This window comes from Mercenaria mercenaria, chromosome 16 (genome assembly GCF_021730395.1).
Source record: "Mercenaria mercenaria strain notata chromosome 16, MADL_Memer_1, whole genome shotgun sequence".
In the NCBI taxonomy this organism is placed as follows: Eukaryota; Metazoa; Mollusca; class Bivalvia; order Venerida; family Veneridae; genus Mercenaria; species Mercenaria mercenaria.
In genome coordinates this window covers 33941957-33967279 of record NC_069376.1, presented here as the reverse complement: position 1 = coordinate 33967279, position 25323 = coordinate 33941957, and the positions used below count along the sequence as shown (strand labels likewise).

The 25323-nt window shown below is 35.2% G+C and overlaps 1 protein-coding gene across 12 annotated transcripts in view; it reads left to right on the top strand.

Moving 5' to 3' along the window:
• LOC123541329 (uncharacterized) overlaps positions 1-9389 on the top strand; it is a 64218-nt gene extending 54829 nt beyond the window's left edge. For all 12 annotated transcript variants that reach the window (XM_053526663.1, XM_053526662.1, XM_053526672.1 and 9 more), the window contains 2 exons: positions 371-591; positions 1199-9389. In XM_053526663.1, coding sequence (XP_053382638.1) covers positions 371-591; positions 1199-3170 — 2193 coding nt within the window. In that variant the 3' untranslated portion in view covers positions 3171-9389. The remainder of the gene's footprint in view (positions 1-370; positions 592-1198) is intronic.
• Positions 9390-25323: the final 15934 nt, after the last annotated feature.

The following is a 25323-nucleotide window of genomic DNA, read 5'->3' as shown; positions in this document are numbered from 1 at the left end:
AAATTACAACTTCCCCACTAGCACTTGAGGTGGAGGTCTGTTTGTGGTTGCTTCAGTCGCCCATGAAAAACAGCTTCCTGCCCTTGGGATACAACTCTGTATCTTAATTTTGTAGTCTTGACCTATAAATTACTTTCTGTGACCTGATTTAATTTTGCGGGTTTAAAATTTTGTGATTTTTCCCAGAACAACTACCTGGTATTTCAGTTGGATATGAATTCAAGGATTTCCACATACAGATAAAAATATGGGAACATTATTTATTGTAATTTAATTTTTTTGATTGATGCATGCAAAAAATCCATGAATAATTAGTCCTTCATAAATATTGATAATTTCACAGTACTTAACAATTTATTTCTTACTACAGATTGAATTCTGGACCCATTCACGGTCACATATAAAGGAAGACAAGCTTCTACAGTGCCCGAGATGTCCGTTCGTTACAGAATATAAACATCATCTCGAGTATCATCTACGCAATCACTTCGGTTCAAAGCCGTTCAAATGCCCGAAATGCAACTACGCCTGTGTGAACAAGTCCATGTTGAATTCGCACATGAAGTCTCATACGAACGTCTATCAGTACAGGTAAAAAAAAAATCAAATTGAGGCAAATGAATACAGAATTTTGACAAAATTAATGCAGTTATTGTCAAAGATTTTAACATTCTGTGATAAATTTTCTTGATAAATGATTCAATGGATAGAGAAAAAAATATTAGTGTTTCTTAAGACAAAAAAACATGCAATGCATTTTCTGTTTCGGGAAGCACCTCTGTAGATGTAGATTTCCGACCGGTACAGATAACAAGCACCTGTAGAGTAAAGTGAGAAAATTTTTGTTAACCTCCTTGGAGGAACAACATGTTTTCATCAAAACAATTTGAGTCTTTCATGTATTGTTTACGAAGTATATATTTCATTGTTAACATCTACAAATACAGATTTGTTTTGTTAAGAAGTGCTAAAATATTTACTCTGAAATATTTTTAACCAGTTAAATGATTTAACATTCCACATGGACAATGAAAAGGTGGTGTGAGGGAATAAACCTTGTCACATCATTAGCCGTTATTGCTTAAATAGTCGTAAAAGAATATAGATATATAGATACCAGAGAAAACTTGCCTCACCTTAATATGCACATTTTCTTTGAATGAATGGTGGTTAAATAATTTTTATGTACTCTTTTCAGATGTGCTGATTGTACATATGCTACCAAATACTGTCACAGTTTGAAACTTCATCTACGCAAGTACAATCACAAGCCTGCGGCTGTTCTCAACTCTGACGGCAGCCTTCCACAGGGCGTAGACGCTACGGCTTCTGGTCTCTCTTTGATGGCTAAACGTGGACCACCCCGCGGACCTAGGGGACCTAGGAAAGATAAGATGGACCAGAGTCCAGGAAGTTTCTTACCAATGCCACCAACATCTATGGCACCGCTACCAGGGTTACCAGGTATGGTTTCGCCATTCTGGCCACTGATGCAAGGACAGATGCCAGGTCGTCTCCCACATCCACTAAGTCTCGGACCAAGGTTCAATCCTCAGTTTGCCAGATTTCCAAACTTCGGAATCAAGTCAGAAGAAATGAAATCCCCACCCTCCTCGTCAAATTCCGATCCATTTAAGTGCAATTTTTGTAGCTTCGTTGGTACTAGTCGAGAAATTCTTACAAGTCACGTGGTAAAGGTACATGCTTCTGAGAATCAAGACTTGTTTTCCATGTTCGGTCTGTCATCAGAGTCATTGTTAGAAGACAATCAGAAGAGAATGAATGCACTCAGTTCTTTCCGTTCTCCTTTGAAGTCGCCCAGAATAGATGCATTCAGTCCTGGAATGGAGCTGAACCTTAATGGGAAGAAAGAGTCGGACGGAATGCAGAAAGTCAAGCGAGAAAAAGAGGAAGCTTTGAATATGTCACCATTTGCATTTATGAATGGTAAATTCCATGGAGGAGTCCAGGGAGCAGGACACGTAAAAGATGAGGGAATTGATATTCTGAAGCAGATGACCTTGAAATTTGGTTCAGGCCCAGTTGATTTGAAACGCAAACTTCCTGTTGATCCAGTCCCAGTCTCGTCTGAAGGTCCTGCATCCGACAGCCCACTAGACTTGACAAAGCCTCGCAGCTCGCCACCTGTTTATCAGCAGGAAGGCAGTTACAAACATGATGATGCCGAAGGGGAACACTCAAGTGGAGAGAACTCTGTCTACTCCAATGAAGTAATGTCGCCGACTCCGAGAAAACGTTCAAGAAAAGGCAAAGCATTTAAGCTCGATACGTTATGCATGAAGTTGCAAGAGAAGCAAGGCAATATGTATGAAAGTGATGACGACTCGGCAGCAGAAATGGATGAAATGTACACATCTGATCTCCTTCCTGTTGAAGCAGACGGACAGTCCCCAGAAGGATATAGTGGAAACGACAATAGTTACGCAGAAAATGACTCGGACAATGAAAAACGAGAGATGGAAAATGGTGAGGAGAGAGATAATGCGGAGACAAATGAGATGGCTGAGGTGGATCCAGTTTTCTCTGAAACAGGTGATGAAACAGATAATAAGTCTACAGCTGAGGGTGAGGACATAAATGTGGACAGTTCAGAGAAACTTCCTGAAGAAGATCTTAAACAGATTCATGCCAGTCTTGAAATGTTGAATGAAAAATCAAGCTTGAAGGAAGATAATGCAGAAGTTAATGAGAAGGCAGTAGTAGATAATGGCAAACCCAGTGATGGTGATGCCGAAAAGATTGATGAAGATTTCAAGAAGTCGCCATCCCCACCTGGATTTCAGAGTCACAATCGTCGTAAGCCAGTTGCAGCAGCCATCCAACGTGGAGCAGATATTGCATGGAAAATTTTGAATGATCCGAAAATGGCCGATCCGGCAAGACTGATTAAGAATGGTGACAATGGACATAAGCTGGAGTTGTCTCCCTTAGATAAGAAATTGTGGCTGGATGCTCCTTATTGTACAAAATCGCAGAAAGGTGATTATGAATGTCCCCATTGTCAGATTTCATTTGGAGACTGTATAATGTATACAATGCATATGGGTTACCATGGCTACAAAGACCCATATAAGTGCAATATGTGTGGAGACACTTGCAAGGACAGGGTGGAGTTCTTTCTCCATATTGCTCGTGCTGCACATAATTAGTGAAACATGAAAATCCCATGCAAACACACTTAGTGCTTTTAGACTGTAGTTCGCATTGAAGAAGTTTCCAGATGTGCTTCAAGATGTTGAGCTGATGGTAGCAGTTTTCCAGTTACAGACATTATCACTTGTGTGTCCTGTTTGCTCCAATTGCAAAATTGTATAAGAAATCGAGGTAGATGTTAAATTTAATAAATACATGTCAGGAAGCTGTAACTTGGTCCTTGGTTGAAAAAAAATGAGTTTGGAGACCAGTCACACAGTGTCGTCACCTGATTGGTTGATTTAAAAAATTGACCAATGGCAAGGCTGCATTTTGGGACTGGTCTACAAAATTCAGTTTTTCAATCTTAGACTCTTAATATATTCATAGATACGTACAACTTTTGGGCTACAGTCCTTCATTATAGCCAGTGCTTAATGTTACCTTTAATTTTACTAGTCAGTTTACATAATTTTGTATGTATTATATGCTACACAAGTCCTTTTGTAAATAGTCCAGTCATTTTGTTTTGCAGAAGTCTTCACTCTGCCGCATTTATCCATTTGATAACATTTTCTATATTCTTTTTGAAGTGACATTCCAATTTGTTTTGATACTTGCTAAGAATGTTGAAAATTGATTTTATTGCAATTTCAATTTTATATCAGATGTCTCTTCATAACTTTTTGATTCTTTCGGCTTTCAGGAAATATTTTGAAAAAATATAGAATTTCAGAAACTTGTTAAAAAAAATTTTTTTTCGCAAGAAATTGATATGCCATAAAAAGTGTTTTTTAACATCACTTATATATCCTTACATTTATGTAGTATTATATTCCAAAATGTATACAGTTTGTTAACGATGTTTATATTTTTGTTAATTTATTTTAGTCCTTTTTTTTTTTGTTCAGTATAATCAAGATAAATTGTCTGTTTTCAATTGTTATTTGACTGTATATTATGTATGTTGTAAAAAAAGTGAGGCCTAAACTTGAATACATTCATGGACACACTATACATTACTAAGTTTGTCAACAAATGGCTGTAGCACATTTGGTTTAGTTCTTGATATAATGGACAGATAATGATGTTCGGCAGTTTCCGTTCCAATATTATATTCTTGTACTGTGAAATCATTAATATTCGTGGGGGACTAATTTTCATGGATTTCGTGGTAGGGTCAATCCACGAAAATTAATCCCAACGAACAAGTAAAATTCCCATTCATATTATGTTCAAAAGTTGAAGTCCACGAATTCTTATCCCCACGAAATATTCAAATTGCCGTTTTGACCAAAACCACGAAATTTCATGCCCACGAAATTAAATGATTTTACAGTATGCCATTTTGGATTGCTTTGTTACTTAATATAGCTGGTACAAGCACATGGTTTTCTGAACCTATGGGGAATGCTGAAATAGTATAAGTAAAATGCAGAGTTGACTAGAAATTGCCGTTAGTCATTATAGGTCTGCTACCTTAAATGTTACAGTAAGTATACAGTAAGGAAAAGAAGCCTTTCATTTTCGTTATAATTCGTTAAGTCCTGTTACAGTTACTGGTTTGAGAGTCTTGTCTGACTAGAATGAATGAATTTTGAAAATGTTAAAATTATCAGATTTAACAAGAAATGGTCTAAAAGATCGAGTCAGCAAAGTCACCCTGCTAAAATTTATCACCGATGTGAACCTGTTAATACAGAAAGTAAGGATGATTTTCTCGGCAACTTTTATAAAAGAGCAAAGAAAACTATTAACACATTTCCTTACAAACTGTTATTATTTGCTGGGGGAAAAATTGCCATTTTGGTTGTAAAAGTTAGTTTTTTTTGCATTGAAGTAGTTGACATGTAACAACAGTCAGCAGTTTTTTGTTTGATCATTAAATGTATGATATAAGAGATTGCTATAGTATTTTTGTTGTCATGGTGAAATATTTCATGGTTTAGGTCTTGTGAAAATTACATATTTGTTTTATTTGTTTGGTTGACAAATGTGCCTAGTATTGAATCCAACTTTTTGAGAAATCCATATTTTTGTTTGTTTGTTACTTTATTTTATATGATTGTATAGTAAGTACACCTACACAAGGTTTATGCTGTCTGGTTGGTTACTACTTGCTTTGTGTTTTACCAATTCTGTTACAGGACTTTCTTCTCCAGAAAAGCCACCTGTTCTTTACTTTTCAACACCTAAAACGTTAGAATATCTTAGTTTTGCATAAAAGCAACATGTGCATGTTGTATTGTAAAATTTAGAAGAAAATGATTTTTGTTAAGATCTTTTTCATTGGTTAAAGTTTTAGTCAGATTGTTTTTTTAAAAAAGCATTTTTTTGATCTTATCATAAAACCTGAGTAGAGATTAAAAGAAGATTTACCTACCATTCTTTGAGACCGTTTGAATGATATTTATTTAACTTGCACTTGACTTCTGCTCAGTTAGGAGGAAACGTTCCAGAAAACTCTTGTGATGGAATTTTTGAAACAGATTGTTATTGTGTTTTAGCAAGGGCTGAGCGTGAAATGATTGTACCTTGTTCTTTATTTATATACAATTACAGTAGTTTCGTGCTCGTCCCTGGAATAATGTGTTTTGTCATGAATCGTTTACCTGTGCAATGTCAGACGGCCCCAATGGGAATAAATTCCTACATTTCTGAAATTTTAAAAGGGGTTGATAAATTTCATTGAGAGTTTAATTAGAGATGTTGTAATTACGTGTTGGACCTTTGCCGCATTTCAAAAGTGGTTAGACTTCGGAACAGTATAATTTGAGCGGCGCCATGAGAAAACCGACATTTGCGACCAGCATGGAACCAGACCAGACTGCGTGGATGCGCAGACTATTCTGGAACCATGCTGGTCGCAAATGCATTATGTTAGTTTTGTTATGGTGCGGCTCAAATGTGTAGCAAGCAGCACGATTAAATTTTTCCAACAAATTACAGCCGATGCAATACACCATGCATTCATGTAGAAGTATGAATTTCTAACTTCTCTGTAAACTTGCTTTGTAATGTCATTTTGAGGCACTTGTCAAAAAGTCTTTTACTTGTAACAGTGAGCATATTTATTCTCCATTTTCACAGCTTTCATGTCTTCATTGTTAGTTTGAACAGGGAATACTCTAGTCACAGTAAACAATTGTTTCGACACATACCGCAGATATCCATGTAGAATGCGCACATCAATGTATAATGTACATAGCAGTAAAACTCATCAGTGTTTTTCAATGCGAAATTAAAGACTTGGACATAAAATGCATTTTTTCTCAACAATTCATTCTTCCTACCCATAATTGGCAGACATTCCAGGATGAGTTTTTGTTTTTTTCCCCATTATCATTCAGATATTTAGCTCAACTTGTGTATATTTTACCTTGCCAATATGTTAAAACAATGCCTTTTTTCTCAGGGATAAGTTAATAGTATTTATTGTTAACATTTCCAGTTTGTTATTTGTAGCCAATTTTACACTTGTTAAAAAATTAGGGACCAGTTATTCTGAGGTGATCTAGGTTAATGTATGTTTTGTTATCTCCCCTTAATTCTATGCTTGATCTGGTGAATATAAAACTACATTCTATTGGTCAGTTTCAAATTCCTGTTTATAAATGACCAATCAAAAGCTGAGCTGGACTTTTGAGACAAGACTGGTTACCAGACTCAGTTCTATAGACCTTTAACTCCAGTTTTATAATATTGAATTTCAAGACCAGTCTTAAGAATGTTACCTTGCCATTGGTCATGTACCAATTGGCATTCATATAGGTCTATGAGATGCTGGAGTGAACTAGACAGTTTTCAGAAACTGGTCCCTGTTACATGTTATTCTTATATATCCATAGTAGTTTGTAGTAATTGTACATTTATCTATACAGAAATCCAAATGTAAAAACAGTAAACGAATTAAGTGGTTTACTACACACAGACTTCTATCATTTCACATACAAAACTGTTTTTGATGAGCCTGATTGCAAGAGCTTGTATTAGAATGTTTAAGGTTTTTTCAAACCCTTGTGCATGCACAGATTATGTATTTTCTGTAATTTGAAACACTTTTCTTTTAGACATACTCATTCAGTTGAAGCATGGGCATTATGTATGTGCATTTAAAATTATACTTGGTTTTTTGTTGTCTGATTAGAAAATACTTGTTTGCATAACAAACATATCCCATACATCAATACAAAATGTACCAGTATTCCATTTTGACTAGTTACCAGCTACATAATATTTTTTGAGCCAATATTGTTTGAAACTCGTATTGTGTTATTACCTGTCATGTCATCATGTTATATTTCAATTTTATCTTGTTATTTCTGTTATTGAGATATCTTGTTTTTCCTTTTAAACATTTTCTGCATCTGTTAATAATGATTGAAAGATATTTTATAGGTTTTATAGACACAGTTAATCTTTAAGCCACCAAGATACAGTACAGAAATTGTTATTTTGCACAAGAAGTGCGGATTAAAATGAAACTTTTCATAGAAATCAAGTGTTACATGGCTCACATTTTTACAATCATTTCTATTAACAGTAATTAAAATTAGATGGATGAAAGAAGAATGCATTTTTTGATGAATGAACTGGCTCTGCATTATTACACTTGGATGAAAGAGCTCTGAATATTCATGCGGAGAAGAGATGAACTTGATAAGCACAAGCCCTGTTCTTTATACATACACACAACCAGCTTTGGATTTAGATTTACAAATAAACACATATTTTAGTGTCGCATATAACGTATTATTACCAAGAAATTATTAGAATAATACTAAAACCATGCTACCTCAATCAAGTTAAAACCTTGCCTTATAGTCGCACACATGTGCACAGTAGTATAGTATTAGTTAATGTCTACCCTAGAATTGTTTTATCTTTCATTTCTCGGAAGTAAATTTTTTTTACTGTGAAATCATTTAAGATAGTGGACCCGTAATGGCAGTAAACAATTTCCGTGCGATTTCGTATCCTTAATATGCAATTTTGGCATCCTTCGTATGCATTTTTGGCATCCTTTGTATGCTATTTTGGCATTCTTCGAATGCTATTTTGGCATCCTTCGTATGCTATATTGGCATCCTTGGTATGCGATTTTGGTATCCTTGATATGCTATTTCGTATCCTTCGAGTGCCATTTTGGCATCCTTCGGCTGTAACAGAAAATTAATTTTTCATAACAAGCGGAGATTGCCGAAAATTGCATGCCAAGAATACGAGCGTAAGGAGATGAAAATTGCCGCCTGTCATTACAGGTCCACTACCTTAATTCTGTGGGTACAAAATTTTCGTGGTTTTACCTAAAACGGCTACATGTATTTCGTTAGGATATGAACCTCTGGATTTCCACTTACAAGATAAAAGGATGGAAATTTTGATTGTTTGTTGGGATTAAATTTTTTGGATTGATACTGCCATGAAATCCTATTAAAAATAGTTCCTCATGAAATTTATGAAAAATTAGTCCACCACGAAATCCACGAAAATAAATCCCACACAGAAATGATGATTTTTCAGTACAGCCTTTAAAGTTTTATCAGTCTTAGATTTAAAGCTATTTCAAATAACTTGTGACATATTAATTGAAGTGGCATGTTTCAAATGATTTTATACCTTAAAGTAATACACTTGCTTATGTAGGAATGATAATCAGAAACTCCTCTTTTGATCTTTCATACTAAATAAACAGAAAACTTTTTGAAGAATTTAAGATTTTTTATATTGCAACATTTCAAAGTTTTATGGCTACTGTTTGCTTTAGTGACATAAAAAGTTGTTATAATATTGGAATTAAGACAGAATTGCGCAGGATTGAATATTTAAATCATATTTGGCGATTTGAGACCCAATACAATGCCCACCATAGTTTTTTGTTGCAGTTCTATTTTGAAGCTAAAAGACAAAACTTAAGTTAAGTGTTTGATTTCCAGTATGTCTCCAAGGATAGATTTTTTTTTTACATTATTCCTTGAATTATAGAGAAAATTATTATTTAAATAAGTTTTCTGTATATTATGCAAGACCTTGTTATCACTAATTGAATTCTAATGTAAAACTATTCTCAATGTATAAATAGCGTCCAAGACATCTAAATTTGCAAAAAATGTGAACATTGAATTACAGTTTAGTTTATATGGCTGTGTAGATTTTGATGTAGATAATTGATTGATGATTTTTCTCTCTATGTGCTCTTAATGGTGTGTCAATAATCATGTCCTTCATGTAAACAAGTCTTTGTTTTTCATTTTCCTTGACCGAAAAGGATATATTTATATTGATATATTCAGTCATTTTTATGCAAGTTACGCCCAACAGACAAATAATGGCTGGTCCTATCCGTATGGCCATGCATAATGTTAATGATCCTCTTCATTATCTTCAGCCAGGTGTCTTAACACAAAATAAAATCTTCAGAGGCGTGGTCTAACTCAAAAGAAATTGTAAGAGGTGTGGCCTAATGCAAAAGAAACCATAAGAGAATAAATGTTAAAGTTTGCGTACCACCCCAAATATTTTCAAAGTCCATTGAGATATTGCTTTTATCTTTTGCATACTTGTTTACCATCATGACCCCAGTCTGTAAAAAGGAGGAGGCAACTCTATCAAGCATTTTGACTGAATTATGGCCCCTTTTCGACTTAGAATAAAATTTAATGTTAAAGTTTGCGTACCACCCCAAATATTTTCAAATTCCATTGAGATATTGCTTTCATATTTTGCATACTTGTTTACCATCATGACCCCAGTTTGTAAAAAGGAGGCGGCAACTCTATCAAGCATTTTGACTGAATTATGGCCCTTTTCGACTTAGAATAAATGTTAAAGTTTGCATACCACCCCAAATATTTTCAAAGTCCTTTGAGATTTTGTTTTCATATTTTGCGTACTTTTTAAACATATGACCCCATCGAAAAAAAGGGGAGGAAAAACCATCAAGCTTTTTCGAATTATGGCCCCTTTTGATTAGAAAAATGTTTAAGTTTGCGTACCCCCCCAAAATTTTAAAGTCCTTTGAATATTGTTTTCATATTTTGATACTTGTTTACCATCATGAGTCAGGGAAACCCTGCCCAGTTTTTTGACTGAATTATGGCCTTTTCGACCAGAAATGCTTTTTGTAAGTTTTACTCTTTGCTTATATTATACATCAAGCCAAAAATAGTCAGGGGCTGTCCTGACAGTCTTGTACAACTAATTTTTTCCAAGGTGACAAATCTGTCTTATTTTAGCTGGGCTTTTGTACAACGGGGATTGTATTGTGCTTTCCCATCGAGCGGTGTCGTGATTTGGAAAGTTTTCGAATGAGCTGATTTGTCAGAATTGATTGAAACTTTCATGACTTGCACTGCACAGATTTCAAACCCCTATTTTGTTTTTTCAAAACTTTTTTCCCTCTTTGAATTTATTTTTTGGTTAATTTTTTGTGCACCCCCCCCCCCCCCCCCCCCCTTCTTTTTTGGGGGGGTGGGGGGTGGGCCAAAGGGCCCCTTTGTTGGCCCCCCTTCCCGTCCACCCAATTTGTGTCGTTCAATCTCAAAAGTATTTGACCTAGGTTTTTTTTCAGAGGGAAGCAGGCCCGGGGGTTTTAAATTTTGGGACCCCACAAGTAAGACCAGAGTTAGGCCCTTGATTTAGTCTAAAATAGGATAGAAAGGGCTAAGTTTTGTCGCAAATCTAAAAAAGATTTGGGCCCATTATTATGAAACATTACAGGAATATTTTTTCTGGAGTGTACATTTGGGGTTTTATTAGACATATCACTCAGTCAGACCAGAGTTATGGCCCTTTACTTAATAAATTACGCATGAAAAGGCATAAAAGTTGTGTCGCACATAACTAAAAAAGTATATAACATAGGGTCATGAAACATCATAGGAACATTATTCAGCATGTGAAGTTGTGCACATGGGATTTTGTTCTGGATTTTTGTCAGTTAGACCAAAGTTATGGCCCTTGATTGTCAAAAATATGCATAAATGGGATACAAGTTTGTTTCACATGTATCTAAAAGGTATTGGTCTTAGAGTCATAAAACAGTTGTGCACCCAGGTGTTCTGTTTGGGATTTCACTCAGCCAGAGTGGAGTTACTAGTATGGTCCTTGACTTAGTGAAAAATACACAAAGTGCTTGTGTTGCATATATCTTAAAAAAGATCACCTAGAGTCATGAAATCAGGAGGAATCTTATCCAGCATTTGAATTTGTGCACCCAAGTTTTTTTTTTTCACTTCGCAAGACCAGAGTTATGGCCCTTGACTTGTCAAAAAATAAAAGTTTGTGCTGCATGTGCGTCAAAATGTGCTTGACATAGAGTCATAAAACAATAGAGGATTGTTTTATAGCCTATGAAATTTTGCACCGGGTGTATGGGATTTTACTCAGCTAGGCCAGAGTTACGGTCCTTTCACTAAGTGAAAAATACACGTAAAGTTCTATAGTTTGTGTCGCAAACATCTTAAAAAATGTTTAAACTTGAGTCATAAAACCATGTACAGTGACAGGAGTGGGGGGCACCTTATATGGACACACATCTAGTTGTCTGTAAGCTGGTATCTTGGAATGGATTGAAACTTCACACACATATTCACTGTAATGAACTAACTTGCACTGCACAGGTTCTCTGTATAATACTATTTCGCCTTTTTTCCCAAAATAATGCCCCTTTTTCGACAAAGCAATTTTTAGCTCATCTGATTTTTTGAAAAAAAATGAGTTATTGTCATCACTTGAGCGGTTGTCGGCGTCAGCGTTGCCTGGTTAAGTTTTATGTTTAGGTCAGCTTTTCTCCTAAATCATCAAAGCTATTGCTTTAAAACTTGGAATACTTGTTCACCATCATAATCTGACCCTGTATAGCAAGAAACATAACTCCATCTTGCTTTTTGCAAGATTTATGGCCCCTTTTGTACTTAGAAAATATCAGATTTCTTGGTTAAGTTTTATGTTTAGGTCAACTTTTCTCCTAAACTATCAAAGCTATTGTTTTGAAACTTGGAATACTTGTTCACCATCATAAGCAGACCCTGTACATCAAGAAACATAACTCCATCTTGCTTTTTGCAAGAATTATTGCCCCTTTTGTACTTAGAAAATCAGTTTTCTTGGTTAAGTTTTATGTTTAGGTCAGCTTTTATCCTAAACTATCAAAGCTATTGCTTTAAAACTTGCAACACTTGTTCACCATCATAAGCTGACCCTGTATAGCAAGAAACATAACTCCATCTTGCTTTTTGCAAGATTTATAGCCCCTTTTGGACTTAGAAAATATCAGATTTCTTGGTTAAGTTTTATGTTTAGGTCAACTTTTTTTCTTAAACTATCAAAGCTATTGCTTTGAAACTTGCAACACTTGTTCACCATCATAAGCTGACCATGTACAGCAAGCAACATAACTCTATCCTGCTTTTTGCAATAATAAATAACTATCAAAGCTATTGCTTTAAAACTTGCAACAGTTTTTCACCATCATAAGTGGACACTGTACATCAAGAAACATAACTCTATCCTGCTTTTTGCAAAAATGATGGCCCTTTTTAGACTTAGAAAATCATGGGTAGGACAATATTTCTATTATACAAAAAAAATCAGCATCTAGGGCACAAAATTGGCGCAATTTCGTGACATACGTTGCATTTGTTACAAGAATAACATCAAGTAACAAGATGTAACATTAAGTAACATGAATAAAGATCATGTAATATCTTTTAATGCCCCACTTCTGATTGATTTAAGAAACGGACTACAAGAAGACGCTCCTTCTCAGACACACGTAACATAAGTAACACCCATGTAACATCCTTGTAACATCCTTGTTACACCTATATAACACTAATAAAGACGTATTTTGGCCGAATTTAAGAAATGAGCTGTAACATGTGTAACATTTTGACTACAAATTGAGGCCTCTTCTCAGACACACGTAACATAAGTAACATCCATGTAACATCCTTGTAACATCCTTGCTACATCTATATAACACTACTGAAGACGTATTTCGGCCAAATTTAAGAAATAAGGTGTAACATGTGTAACATTTTGACTACAAAAGGACGCTTCCTCTTAGACACGCGTAACATAAGTAACATCCATGTAACATCCTTGTAACATCCTTGTTACCTCTATATAACATGAATTAAGACGTTTTCCGGCCAAATTTAAAATATGAGGTGTAACATGTGTAACATTTTGACTACAAAAGCCGCCTCTTCTTAAACACGCGCAACATAATTAACACACATGTAACATCCTTGCAACATCCTTGTTACATCTATATAACACTACTGAAGACGTATTTCGGCCAAATTTAAGAAATGAGGTGTAACATGTGTAACATTTTGACTACAAAATGACTCCTCCTTTCAGACACATGTAACATAAGTAACATCCATGTAACATCCTTGTAACATCCTTGTAACATTCTTGTTACCTCTATATAACATTAATAATGACGTTTTTCGACCAAATTTAAAATACGAGGTGTAACATGCGTAACATTTTGACTATAAAAATGACACCTCTTCTCAGACACATGTAACATAAGTAACATCCATGTAACATCCTTGTAACATCCTTGTTATAACTATATAAAACTACTGAAGACGTATTTCGGCCAAATTTAAGAAATGAGGTGTAACATGTGTAACATTATGGCTACAAAAAGACGCATCTTCTTAGACACACGTAACATAAGTAACATCCATGTAACAGCTTTGTAACATCCTTGTTACATCTTTATAACACTACTAAAGTCGTTTTACGGCCAAATTTAAGAAATGAGCTGTAACATGTGTAACATTTTGACTACAAATTGAGGCCTCTTCTCAGACACACGTAACATAAGTAACATCCATGTAACATCCTTGTAACATCCTTGTTACATCTATATAACACTACTGAAGACGTATTTCGGCCAAATTTAAGAAATGAGGTGTAACATGTGTAACATTATGGCTACAAAAAGACGCCTTTTCTTAGACACACGTATCATAAGTAACATATATGTAACATCCTTGTAACATCCTTGTAACATCCTTGTTACATCTATATAACACTACTGAATACGTATTTCGGCCAAATGTAAGAAATGAGGTGTAACATGTGTAACATTTTGACTACAAATAGACGCCTCTTTTCAGACACATGTAACATAAGTAGCATCCATGTAACATCCTTGTAACATCCTTGTTACCTCTAAATAACATTAAAAAGACGTTTTTCGGCCATTTTAAGAAATGAGGTGTAACATGTGTAACATTTCGGCTACAAAATGACGCCTCTTCTCAGACACCGGTAACATAAGTAATATCCATGTAACATCCTTGTAACATCCTTGTTACATCTTTATAACACTACTGGAGACGTTTTTCGGCCAAATTTAAGAAATGAGGTGTAACATGTGTAACATTTTAACTACAAAAGGACGCCTCTTCTCAGACACACGTAACATAAGTAACATCCATGTAACATCCTTGTAACATTCTTGTTACATCTATATAACACTACTGAAGACGTATTTCGGCCGAATTTAAGAACTGGGGTGTAACATGCGTAACATTTTGACTACAAAAACACGCCACTTCTTAGACACACGTAACATAAGTAACTTCCATGTAACATCCTTGTAACAACTTTGTTTCTCTATATAACACTACTAAAGACGGTTTTCGGTCAAATTTAAGAACTGAGGTGTAACATGTGTAACATTTTGACTACAAAAGCCGTCTCTTCTTAGACACGCGTAAAATAAGTAACACATATGTAACATCCTTGTAACATCCTTGTTACATCTATATAACACTACTAAAGACGTATTTCGGCCAAATGTAAGAAATGAGGTGTAACATGTGTAACATTTTGACTACAAAAAGGCGCCTCTTCTCAGACACACGTAACATATTTAACATCCATGTAACATCCTTGTAACATTCTTGTTACATCTATATAACACTACTGAAAACGTATTTCGGCCAAATTTAAGAAATGAGGTGTAACATGTGTAACATTTTGACTACAAATAGACGCCTCTTCTCAGACACACGTAACATAAGTAACATCCTTGTAACATCCTTGTTACACCTACATAACACTACTAAAGACGTATTTTGGCCGAATTCAAGAAATGAGGTGTAACATGTGTAACATTTTGACTACAAATTGAGGCCTCTTCTCAGACACACGTAACATAAGTATCATCCATGTAACAACCTTGTAACATCCTTATTACATTTAAGACGTATTTCGGCCAATTTTAAGAAATGAGGTGTAACATGTGTAACATTTTGACTACAAAAGGACGCTTCTTCTCAGACACATGTAACATAAGTAACATCCATGTAACATCCTTGTAAGATCCTTGTTACATCTATATAACACTACTGAAGACGTTTTTCGGCGAAATTTAAGAAATGAGCTGTAACATGTGTAACAGTTTGGATACCAAAAGACGTTTGGTTCCGTTCTACGCTTCGAAAAGTTCTTCTCATTACCTCAGTCACACATACGGCGCAGATAGCTACGCCTAGCCACGGGTAGAAACGTAGTAATCCGTATCGATCCGTACCTGAACCGTGTGGATTGGTACGGAATGATTTAAGGTATGTCTCAGGTACGGATCGATAAGGTTTACTACGTTTCTATCCGTGGCTGGACGTAGCTATCCGCGCCGTATGTGTGACTGGGGTATAGATCACACCTACAATTCGTGGTGCAAATCTGTATCTATCTTTTCTTGACGTGAAATAGACTTATTTTATTATTTATATGATTTTTGTTTTCATGTAAAAGTTGTCAATAAATTTAAGGACATTCAAATTTTATGTATTGGTAATTTAAGAATGCAGTTACTTTGAGATTTCCTCCGAACTATAATAGTTGTCCGCTGTCCACTCAAGTGCTCGTCATAATTCATACAAGTCTACTACTTATGGAAGCGTCCTGGTGCCAGCAGAGAGATTTAAATTTGTCTTACGTATGACTTACTATCTCCTACGTAGGACCTAAGGAGTTAGTATCTCCTACGTAGGACTTAGTATCTCCACGTAGGACATAGTATCTCCTACGTAGAACTTAGTAACTTACGTAAGGGTTCCTATTTTGGGGCGCTGCAGCGTTCTGTGGTCCTACTCGCGTTTCCGGTACATGTGTTAATTGAACATTGCTGGTTGACTTTTTAATTAGTGCTGATAAATGATATTTATCGCAATATTTGATTTATTTTCTTAACTATTTATATTCTTGTATTTTATGTATTGTCTCAAGAAGGGGCATAAATAAATAACTTTCATTGCAATCAGTGAAATTATCTCTTAACCACTGTTTCTAACCAATAACAAAGAATAAATTTATATAGACCTGATTGCATGACACGATTATCAATGTTCTATAACATTTAGTTAGTTTCAACTAGTCAATTATTCTTTTATCTAGTCACTCTGATCAAACAAAATTGTAAATGTTATTTCGCATGAAATAAGCTCTTATATTAAAAAATAGCCTCTACTATGAAGAGCGATAAAGGGGAATAAATCATGTTTACCAAGTTACTCGTCCTTAATTTCTTCTCTCTAGGCATACACTTAACAAAACAAAGGATTACCAGATTTAATGACTGAAACCTACAAATTCCGTGATATTCGGTAATTAAAAGATTTTACTGTCAAAAAAATGCTTCACTTTATTTAAATACTATTCTATTCTTCCTCTTTTTCACAACATATACAATATATAGAAGATACACACACCATGTTAAAGAAAGCAAAACCGTCGGACCACACGTTGATTTGACATTAGTGTTTCGGAACACTATATACAGTCGTTAAATGTAAAGCACTTTCCTCTCTGATACCACTTTCTGAAAAAAATACAATAACTCTTACCTCTGACTCTAACGACTGGACAAATGCGATCTGAGCTAGGCAGTTTTCACCCCAGCTATAATAATCACCATCTCATTAGAGATCATTGCAAATGTGTTCATGATGTAACATAACCCTTGATTGACTCCAGTGCCCTGGATTATAGAATATCCTTTATGACCTTCACAGTCTGTATAATGAAGTGCTTGCCAATGAGTACCTTTTATCACCAGATTAATGGGAGAGGTGTTAATGAACTTTGTACCTTAATAAACTTCATAAATGTGTCATCTTTAATATGCAAATAAAGTAGAAATGAGTGTTTGAAACAAACAAAAAGTATCAATAGTTTATTATCATGTTAAATCAAGCTTTAGATGCAGTTACAGTAATTTCCTGTAACTAGTTAATGCTTGACCTGAATGTAGAAAAAGAAAATTGAGCCGTGCCTTGAGAAAACCAACATACTGGTTTTGTGACCAGCATGGATCCAGACCAGCCTGTGCATCCGCACAGTCTGGTCAGGGTCCATGCTGTTCACTGATGGTCTCTCTAACTGCAATAGGCTTTAAAAGCGAACAGCGTGGATCCTGACCAGACTGCGCGGATGTTCAGGCTGGTCTGGATCCATGCTGGTCGCAAAGGCACTATGTTGGTTTTCTCAGGGCGCAGCTCAAATGATGATAACACCTAATAAATATTGATTATTAGGCACTGTCCTTGAGATCATACGACAACAGAAAAAAAGAGAAAGTTTAGGTACCAGTATCAAGAAATTAATGCTAATACCGCTTAAGAAAGCTTTGAATTAATTACTAACAGATTATATGTTATTGAAACACATGAGAACTAGTTGTCTTAGCTATCTTTTACACTGGAATGCAAAAGCGTTTGTAACGTTTTACTGAGGTGAACTGCCTAATTATTAAATATCTACATTCAAGGGTCATTGTATACATATTCCTGCGTGGTGTATATTGTTAAAGACAGCAGGAAATTTTCCATTGCCGTGGCGGCCCGGGTTCGATTCCCGGCTCTGACATCTTTTTTCCTTGATTGAGTAGATTAAGGATAGTTTAGAAACAAAAACTCGAATTTTAATGTCCATAGTATGTATGACCGAACTTCAAAGACCATTTTTAGCCAAAATTTGTAGGTCAGTGCCTTTATTTAGAGAAAGTTTATTAATCAAATCACACAATCGGTCAAAACAATAACTGGCGGTAATTATATTTAGTAACTTTCATGATAAACTTTAATCATACTTTTGAACTCTCTACATAGTTTCAAGAGAGGCCCCCATAGCCGAATGGTAAAGGTTCGAAACCCCACATGACATGTTTCAATTCTTCATGCTCATAAACTGCCCGGTTGGCTTATGGAATGTCGGTGGTTGTAACCTGATGTCTGCCCATGCCTGGAGCAATGCCTAGAAGTGCACCTTGTGGGTAGCGCAGTGTGTCTATACCCAAACTACGTAGTCACCCCGAAAATACAAAAAAAAAAACAAAAAAAAAAACAACAACAACAAAATAAAATGTTCAAAAATATCTATTAAAACAAATTTATTGACTACTTCATCTGTCAAATTCAGAACTTGGTCAAATGTGTCTTTAATTCAATTACGAAGTTGTGAGACATTGAAAGAAGGGAGATGTTTAATTATTTACAAATATGTAATCTACCGGTATCGAATAATCAGACAATCCTTACTAAAATATAGTACACACGAGTATTGTTCCACTGCGCATGCTTGGAGTCTTTTATATAGTCAGTGACATACGTACGAGTTACAAACTCCTAGTAGGAGATACAGTCCTACGTAGGAGATATTAAGTACTACGTAGGAGATACTAACTCCTACGTAGGAGTATTAAGTACTACGTAGGAGATACTAACTCCTACGTAGGAGATACTATGTCCTACGTAGGGGATACTAACTCCTACGTAGTACGTAATATGTCCCACGTAGGAGATACTATGTCCTACGTAGGAGATACTAAGTACTACGTAGGAGTTACGTAGTACTTAATATGTCCTACGTAGGAGATACTATGTCCTACGTAGGAGATACTAAGTCCTACGTAGGAGATAACTATGTCCTACGTAGGAGATAAGTCTACGTAAGTACTAACCCGTAGGAGATACTTTACTCCTACGTAGGAGATACTATGACTCCTACGTAGGAGATTACTAAGTCCTACGTAGGAGATACTAACTAGTAGTCCCTACTTAGGAGATATTAAGTACTACGTAGGAGATACTAAGTCCTACGTAGAAGATACTATGTCCTACGTAGGAGATACTAAGTCCTACGTAGGAGATACTATGTCCTACGTAGGAGATATTAAGTACTACGTAGGAGATACTAACTCCTACGTAGGAGATACTATGTCCTACGTAGGAGATACTAAGTCCTACGTAGGAGATAGTAAATCGTACGTATGACAAATTTAAATTTCTCTGCTGGCACCAGGACGCTTCCATAACTACTCGCATGTGCATGAACTTGCGATTAATTGTCTTGTAAGAAATCTGTCGTCGATCCTTCGGTGGCAAGGTTTTTTATGTATCATATATCATACATTTTCCTATTAGAAATACATTTACCAAAATTGGTCACTCAGATTGGGCTGAGCCTGTCTAACATATGACTTTGATAGAAGATCACTCGTTTTCATGTATATATTTGGTATATATGGGGAAGTTGATCTTGATACAAATGTTTAGTGTTAGTTTTTTGACACCTACATCAAAATACGTTGGTATATTTAGGACACACATATTTTTTCTTCTCAAAATTATCTGAAGCGATCAAAATAAGATTTCATCTGATCGAAATAAAATATCGTGAGCTCGAAATAAAATATCGTGCGAACGAGGTGATAAGTCGTGCGTTCGATATACAATGTCGTATGGTCAAGATAAGATATCTAGCGATCGATGCTGTGAGCTCGATACAAGATATTGTGCGATCGAGATAATAAGTCGTGCGTTCGATGTAAGATGACGTATGGTCGAAATAAGATGTTGAGCGATGGAGATAAGATGTCGTGCCCTCGAGATCAGATTCTTTGCTCTCGATATAAGATGTTGTGTGATCTAAATAAGATGTCACGCACTCGGGATAAAATGCAATCGGTTGCGATAAGATATCGCACACTCGACATAAGATGTCGTGCTCTCGCGATAAGATGTCATGCGATCGAAATAAGATTTCATTCGCTCGAGACAAGATGTCATGCTATGAGATAAGATGTCATTCTCTCTAGACAAGGTATTGTGCTCTCGAGATCAGATGCTGTGCGCTCGAAATAAGATAATGAGCGTCCGAGATAATCTTTTAATAAGACTGCTATGTTAGGCCTAGATCGATCACCTGGGTCTTACAGATAAAAGTAAATATGAAACAAATTCCGTCCTATAACGGCCATGTTTTTGCACAAATCGAAAGTGTGAGCAGTTTTAGTTAAACGTTCGCATGACATATTTTTTTGCCAATACATATAGAAAAAATAACCAGTGTTCACTTAACTGCTACGGGTAAAATTCATTCTGAAATCGAACAAGCTCTTTAGACAAGAAGATGTTCAAAGTATACACTGTATACATATGTACATATTAGATTTCTAGATTAATAAGCCAGTTCGTAGTGGAGCCAACTTAATCAAGTTTCATAGAAAGGCACATTCTGCCAAACTGCTTTGTTAAAACTGCTTGTTCAATTTTAGAATAATTGCAAACAATGTCTGTTCTTTGTTTGGTGTTTACGGCATTTTGATATGGTAAAAGGCATGGCCGCCCTGAGCGTAACTTATTTTCTCTAAATGGTTTTGTCAAAACAATTTAACGCAAAAGATGCTTCATGGTACCATTTTACTCAGACTGTTCATACTGTATGATTTGTGAAAAGTGAAGGTCGCTTTACAAATTATCTCGAGCGCTCGAAATCTTATCTCGATTGCATGACATCTTATTTCGAGCGCTCGAAGTCTTATCTAGTGCGCACGATACATTAACGAGCGCTCGAGAGAAATTAATTTAAAAAAATATGTTTGTCCTAAACAAACCACCATACATAACAATATGTAATGCATTTTCAACTTATCAGCAGGGTTTCGTTTGTTTGTTCAGTCCCCATGTTCATCTACATATGACGGGCGGCACGACGCGCGACATTTATGTCACATGAGCTAAACAGGACTCAGTAGGATTCAGTAGTTAAAATCTAAAATAATTTTAGTTCTTTGGCGAGTACCGCGTCGAGGCACAAACCTGTAAATATCATGTTAAAGCACCATTAAAGAGCAAACATGTATTTAAGAACAGAATGTCATTTCTAAGCCCTTTCCATAATCCACACAATGCATACGCACTCGTGTTTAGTTTAGCTTAACCATATTTTATTGCAAACGAATCAAAACATGTTTTAATACAAATAAACACACGCATTATTTTAAAATGTATACATTGAAATCAGAAGCAAAAGGGATAGGTCACATTTTTTTCCAACATCAGCGACGGCCCTTCCCCAAGAGTAGGTTAAGGTAACAGATTGATCTATCAGAACACTGCTAAGACATGCAAAGACACACAAAGACATGCTAAGGCATGCAAATACAGTCACCAAGACATACATGTATATGTAAATGTGTATAGGTATATTAATGTTGTAAAAAAGTCTGTAGAACCTCAACAGAGGTGAGTATCGGCAGAAAAAGACATGCAAAACCGGTCACAAAGACATGTTTGAATGTAGACTGGTATATAAACGTTTAAACGGTGATTTTAGGCAAAAGTTATTTAATAAAAATAAAAAAATTGTTACAAATTATTCTGAATTTTTTAAAAGGGACAAAGTATCGTACAAGACACACGAAGACATGCAAAGACGATCACAAAGCCATATATCTGAATGTGGACTGGTATATTGATGTTTTAACGGTGATTTTAGGAAATATTTATCTAATAAAAATAAATAAAATTGTAACACATTATTCTGAATCATAACAAAAGACATGTAACGCACACAAAAGATATAAATTACAGTAATAACAGGAAGTTACCGTAAAGTTATTTTCTACAGTATCGTTCGAAAAAGATTCTGAACTTATTATGGTGTGTATTGATTTAAAAATAAATAAATAAATAAATAAATAAATAAAAATATAAAAGTACAAACTTATTTTTATTATTAATAACCCCCTTTATTAATCTGTTTATATGAACCTGAGAAAAAACAACAACAAGAATAACAACAAATTTACAAATTATTGCATAAAACATTATACAATGCATATAGGATAAACACATAATATATGTATGACAATAACCGATGATACTTCCTTCTTGACAATTTGTGATCATCAAAAGGACAGTTGTGTGGTCCTAAAAAGGACCGTTGATACGTTAGATTTATGTTTTTACGCTACAGAGTATTTGCGAAGGCGGCACTGGTATAAATTTGTGCATTGCATTGTTGTCTGGTTCTTTACCACGGGAGGGGATCCAACATATATGTATTCCCCTCCCGTGTTTACTCTCCAAGCGCAGGAGTCCTTTGGAATAATCAGCAAGAAACTTAATGTCAGGAAACCATAAGATTTTTTTTATAAGTTTTAGCTAAACATTTGAGCCGCACATTGAGAAAACCAACATAGTGGCTTTGCGACCAGCATGGGTCCAGACTAGCCTGCGCATCAGCAGACCAGACTTAACAAGACTGCGCGGATGCGCAGGCTGGTCTGGATAAGATTCATGCTGTTCGCTTACAGTTCTCTAATTGCAATAGGCTTTGAGATTCATGCATTCGCAAACGCACTATGAGGGTTTTCTCATGGCGCGGCCCATTTGTTAATTTTATTATAAACTTTATAAACGGCTAGAATTGAACTAGACTTCGACAAAACATAAAAAGGCAGACACAAAACATACACTTGAAGGCAGACATGTTTATTTATGTTTGAACGGTTATTTTAAGGGATCTTTATCTAAAAAAAAAAAAAATGAAATTGTAACAAACTATGTTGAACTTAACAGAGACATGTATCGTACACAAAGACACAAAATATAGCAAAATGTCTACGGTAAAAATGTTTTAAGTATCGTTCGGAAATGCATGATTCTGGTGTAATGTTGTGGTGTGTATTGGTTTTAAAAACAATAATTAGAATTATTAAAATATAAAGACTTGGTTAAGACTTCGACCTTTTTCGAAACATGCAATGACACACAAAGATGGATACAAAGACATACATTTGAAGGCAGACATGTATATTTATATTTGAACGGTGATTTTAGGGGATCTTTATCTAAAAAGTAATAACAATAAACAAAATTGTTATAAATTATGCTGAATCTTAACAGAGGCACGTATCATACACAAAGACATAAAATACAGTAATAACAAAAATTTGTCGTAAAATTATTTTCTTCAGTATCGTTCGGAAAAGATTCTGATGTATGCCTAGTTGTGGTGTGTATTGGCTTAAAAAAGAAACAATAAATAGAATTATTAAGATATAAACTTTATAAAAGGCTAGAATTGGACTATACCTAGACACATACACAAACATATATCTGAAGGTATAATTATATTTAAAAGGTGATTTTATGACACATTTATTTAGAAAATGATACAAATAAGTAAATAATATTATTACAAATTATGCAAAGACAGTCACAAAGAGATTCAAAAACGGATATAAATGCATTAATTTGAAAGTGCATGTGTATATCAATATTGTTAAAAGAAATAAAAACAATGAATAAAATTCATTGTACTGATCTCAACACTCAACACACAAGTTTTGCAGGAAACACTACCTGGTTCATGGGGTGCACCCGGCGTGGCCCCTCCCCCCCCCCCCCCCCCAAAATCGCCGGGGCAAAGGTAATTTGTCTTTTGGTCTGGGTAAAATAAGTGCAAAATATACCGTATTTTTCTTACTTGCTACGCTCGCGTACATAATTTGTCTTTTTTTCTGACTGAAAAATATAAAATATGCACTTTTTCTCGCTCGCTTCGCTCGCATAAATAATTTATCTATTGTTCTGGGTGAAAAATATGAATTTTCTGGCTCGCTACGCTCGAGTATAATTTGTCTTCTGTTCTGGGTGAAAAATATATAATATGCATTTTTTTCTCTGTCGCATAGGTAATTTGTCTTTTGTTCTGGGTGAAAAAAAAATGCATTCTTTTCTCGCTCGCTATGCCCGCACATTTAAAATCCAACAAAGTTTGCACGAGCTTTAATAATTCTTCATAGTACTAGGTAAAAAAATCCCAAGAAATCGGGCTTAGAAATTTCATGATACCTGCGCAAAAATAAGAATATATCTGACATTTCAGAAAACATTACTATTATTAGCATGTTATTTGTGTTGATTTTGTCACAAAACCTGTCCTTCGTCAATACCAAATAAAGCACGTCAGAATGCACCAGATGGATCCATTGTTTCAAAATTTTCAGGGTGGGGGCATACCCCGGACCCCCTAGTTGCTCTGCACTACAAATAATTTACCTCCCATCTAACACCAAATCCTGTACTCGCCACTGATAAAATAATATTCTAATATATCGCCCGAAAATGATCAGGATGTAAAACAAAATAATTTCTTATTTTCCCTAACTTTAGAATAGATACATATAGATAACATGTTTTGATATTGGCTATTTTAAACGAGTTTTGTTTTTAAAGTATTTTCTGTGGCTTGTAAAAATTGGGTAGTGACCGTAAAATTTATCCTGATTTAATCTTGTTGAAATGTCAATATGTTTTTAAACAACATATCTAAGTACTAAGGGGGTCAATAACAAAAGCTTGCAATATATAAATTTGACTATATGACAGGAGATAGGAATGTCCAAGTTCAATACCGCAAATGCCGGTCAAATGTGACCTGATAAGCGGATTTTGGTTCTTACGTTGTTACTAACAAAGTTTGCAATACAAACTACACTAGCAATGCATGTTGGTTTAAAAGTATTTTATTCAACAAATAGCATGTGATTACAATATATGTTACAAAAGCAAAGGATATTCAATAGTCTTTGGTTTTCAATATCGGAAATACAGTTCGCAATAAATCCATAAAAATTGACTTCATTAAAAAATACGTTTTTATGACTGCCTTACCTTATCATATACGTTTTATAAGCTTTTTGTCTGTCTTTTTAATTTATGGGGAGTGCCTGTTCAACTTCATATAAAATCGGCAAAAAATATACAGGTCATGTATTCCAGTAACTCGGACCTGTTTATTTGAATGCTGGCCATATTAAACTATGGCTGTGTATTGTGTCTGGCA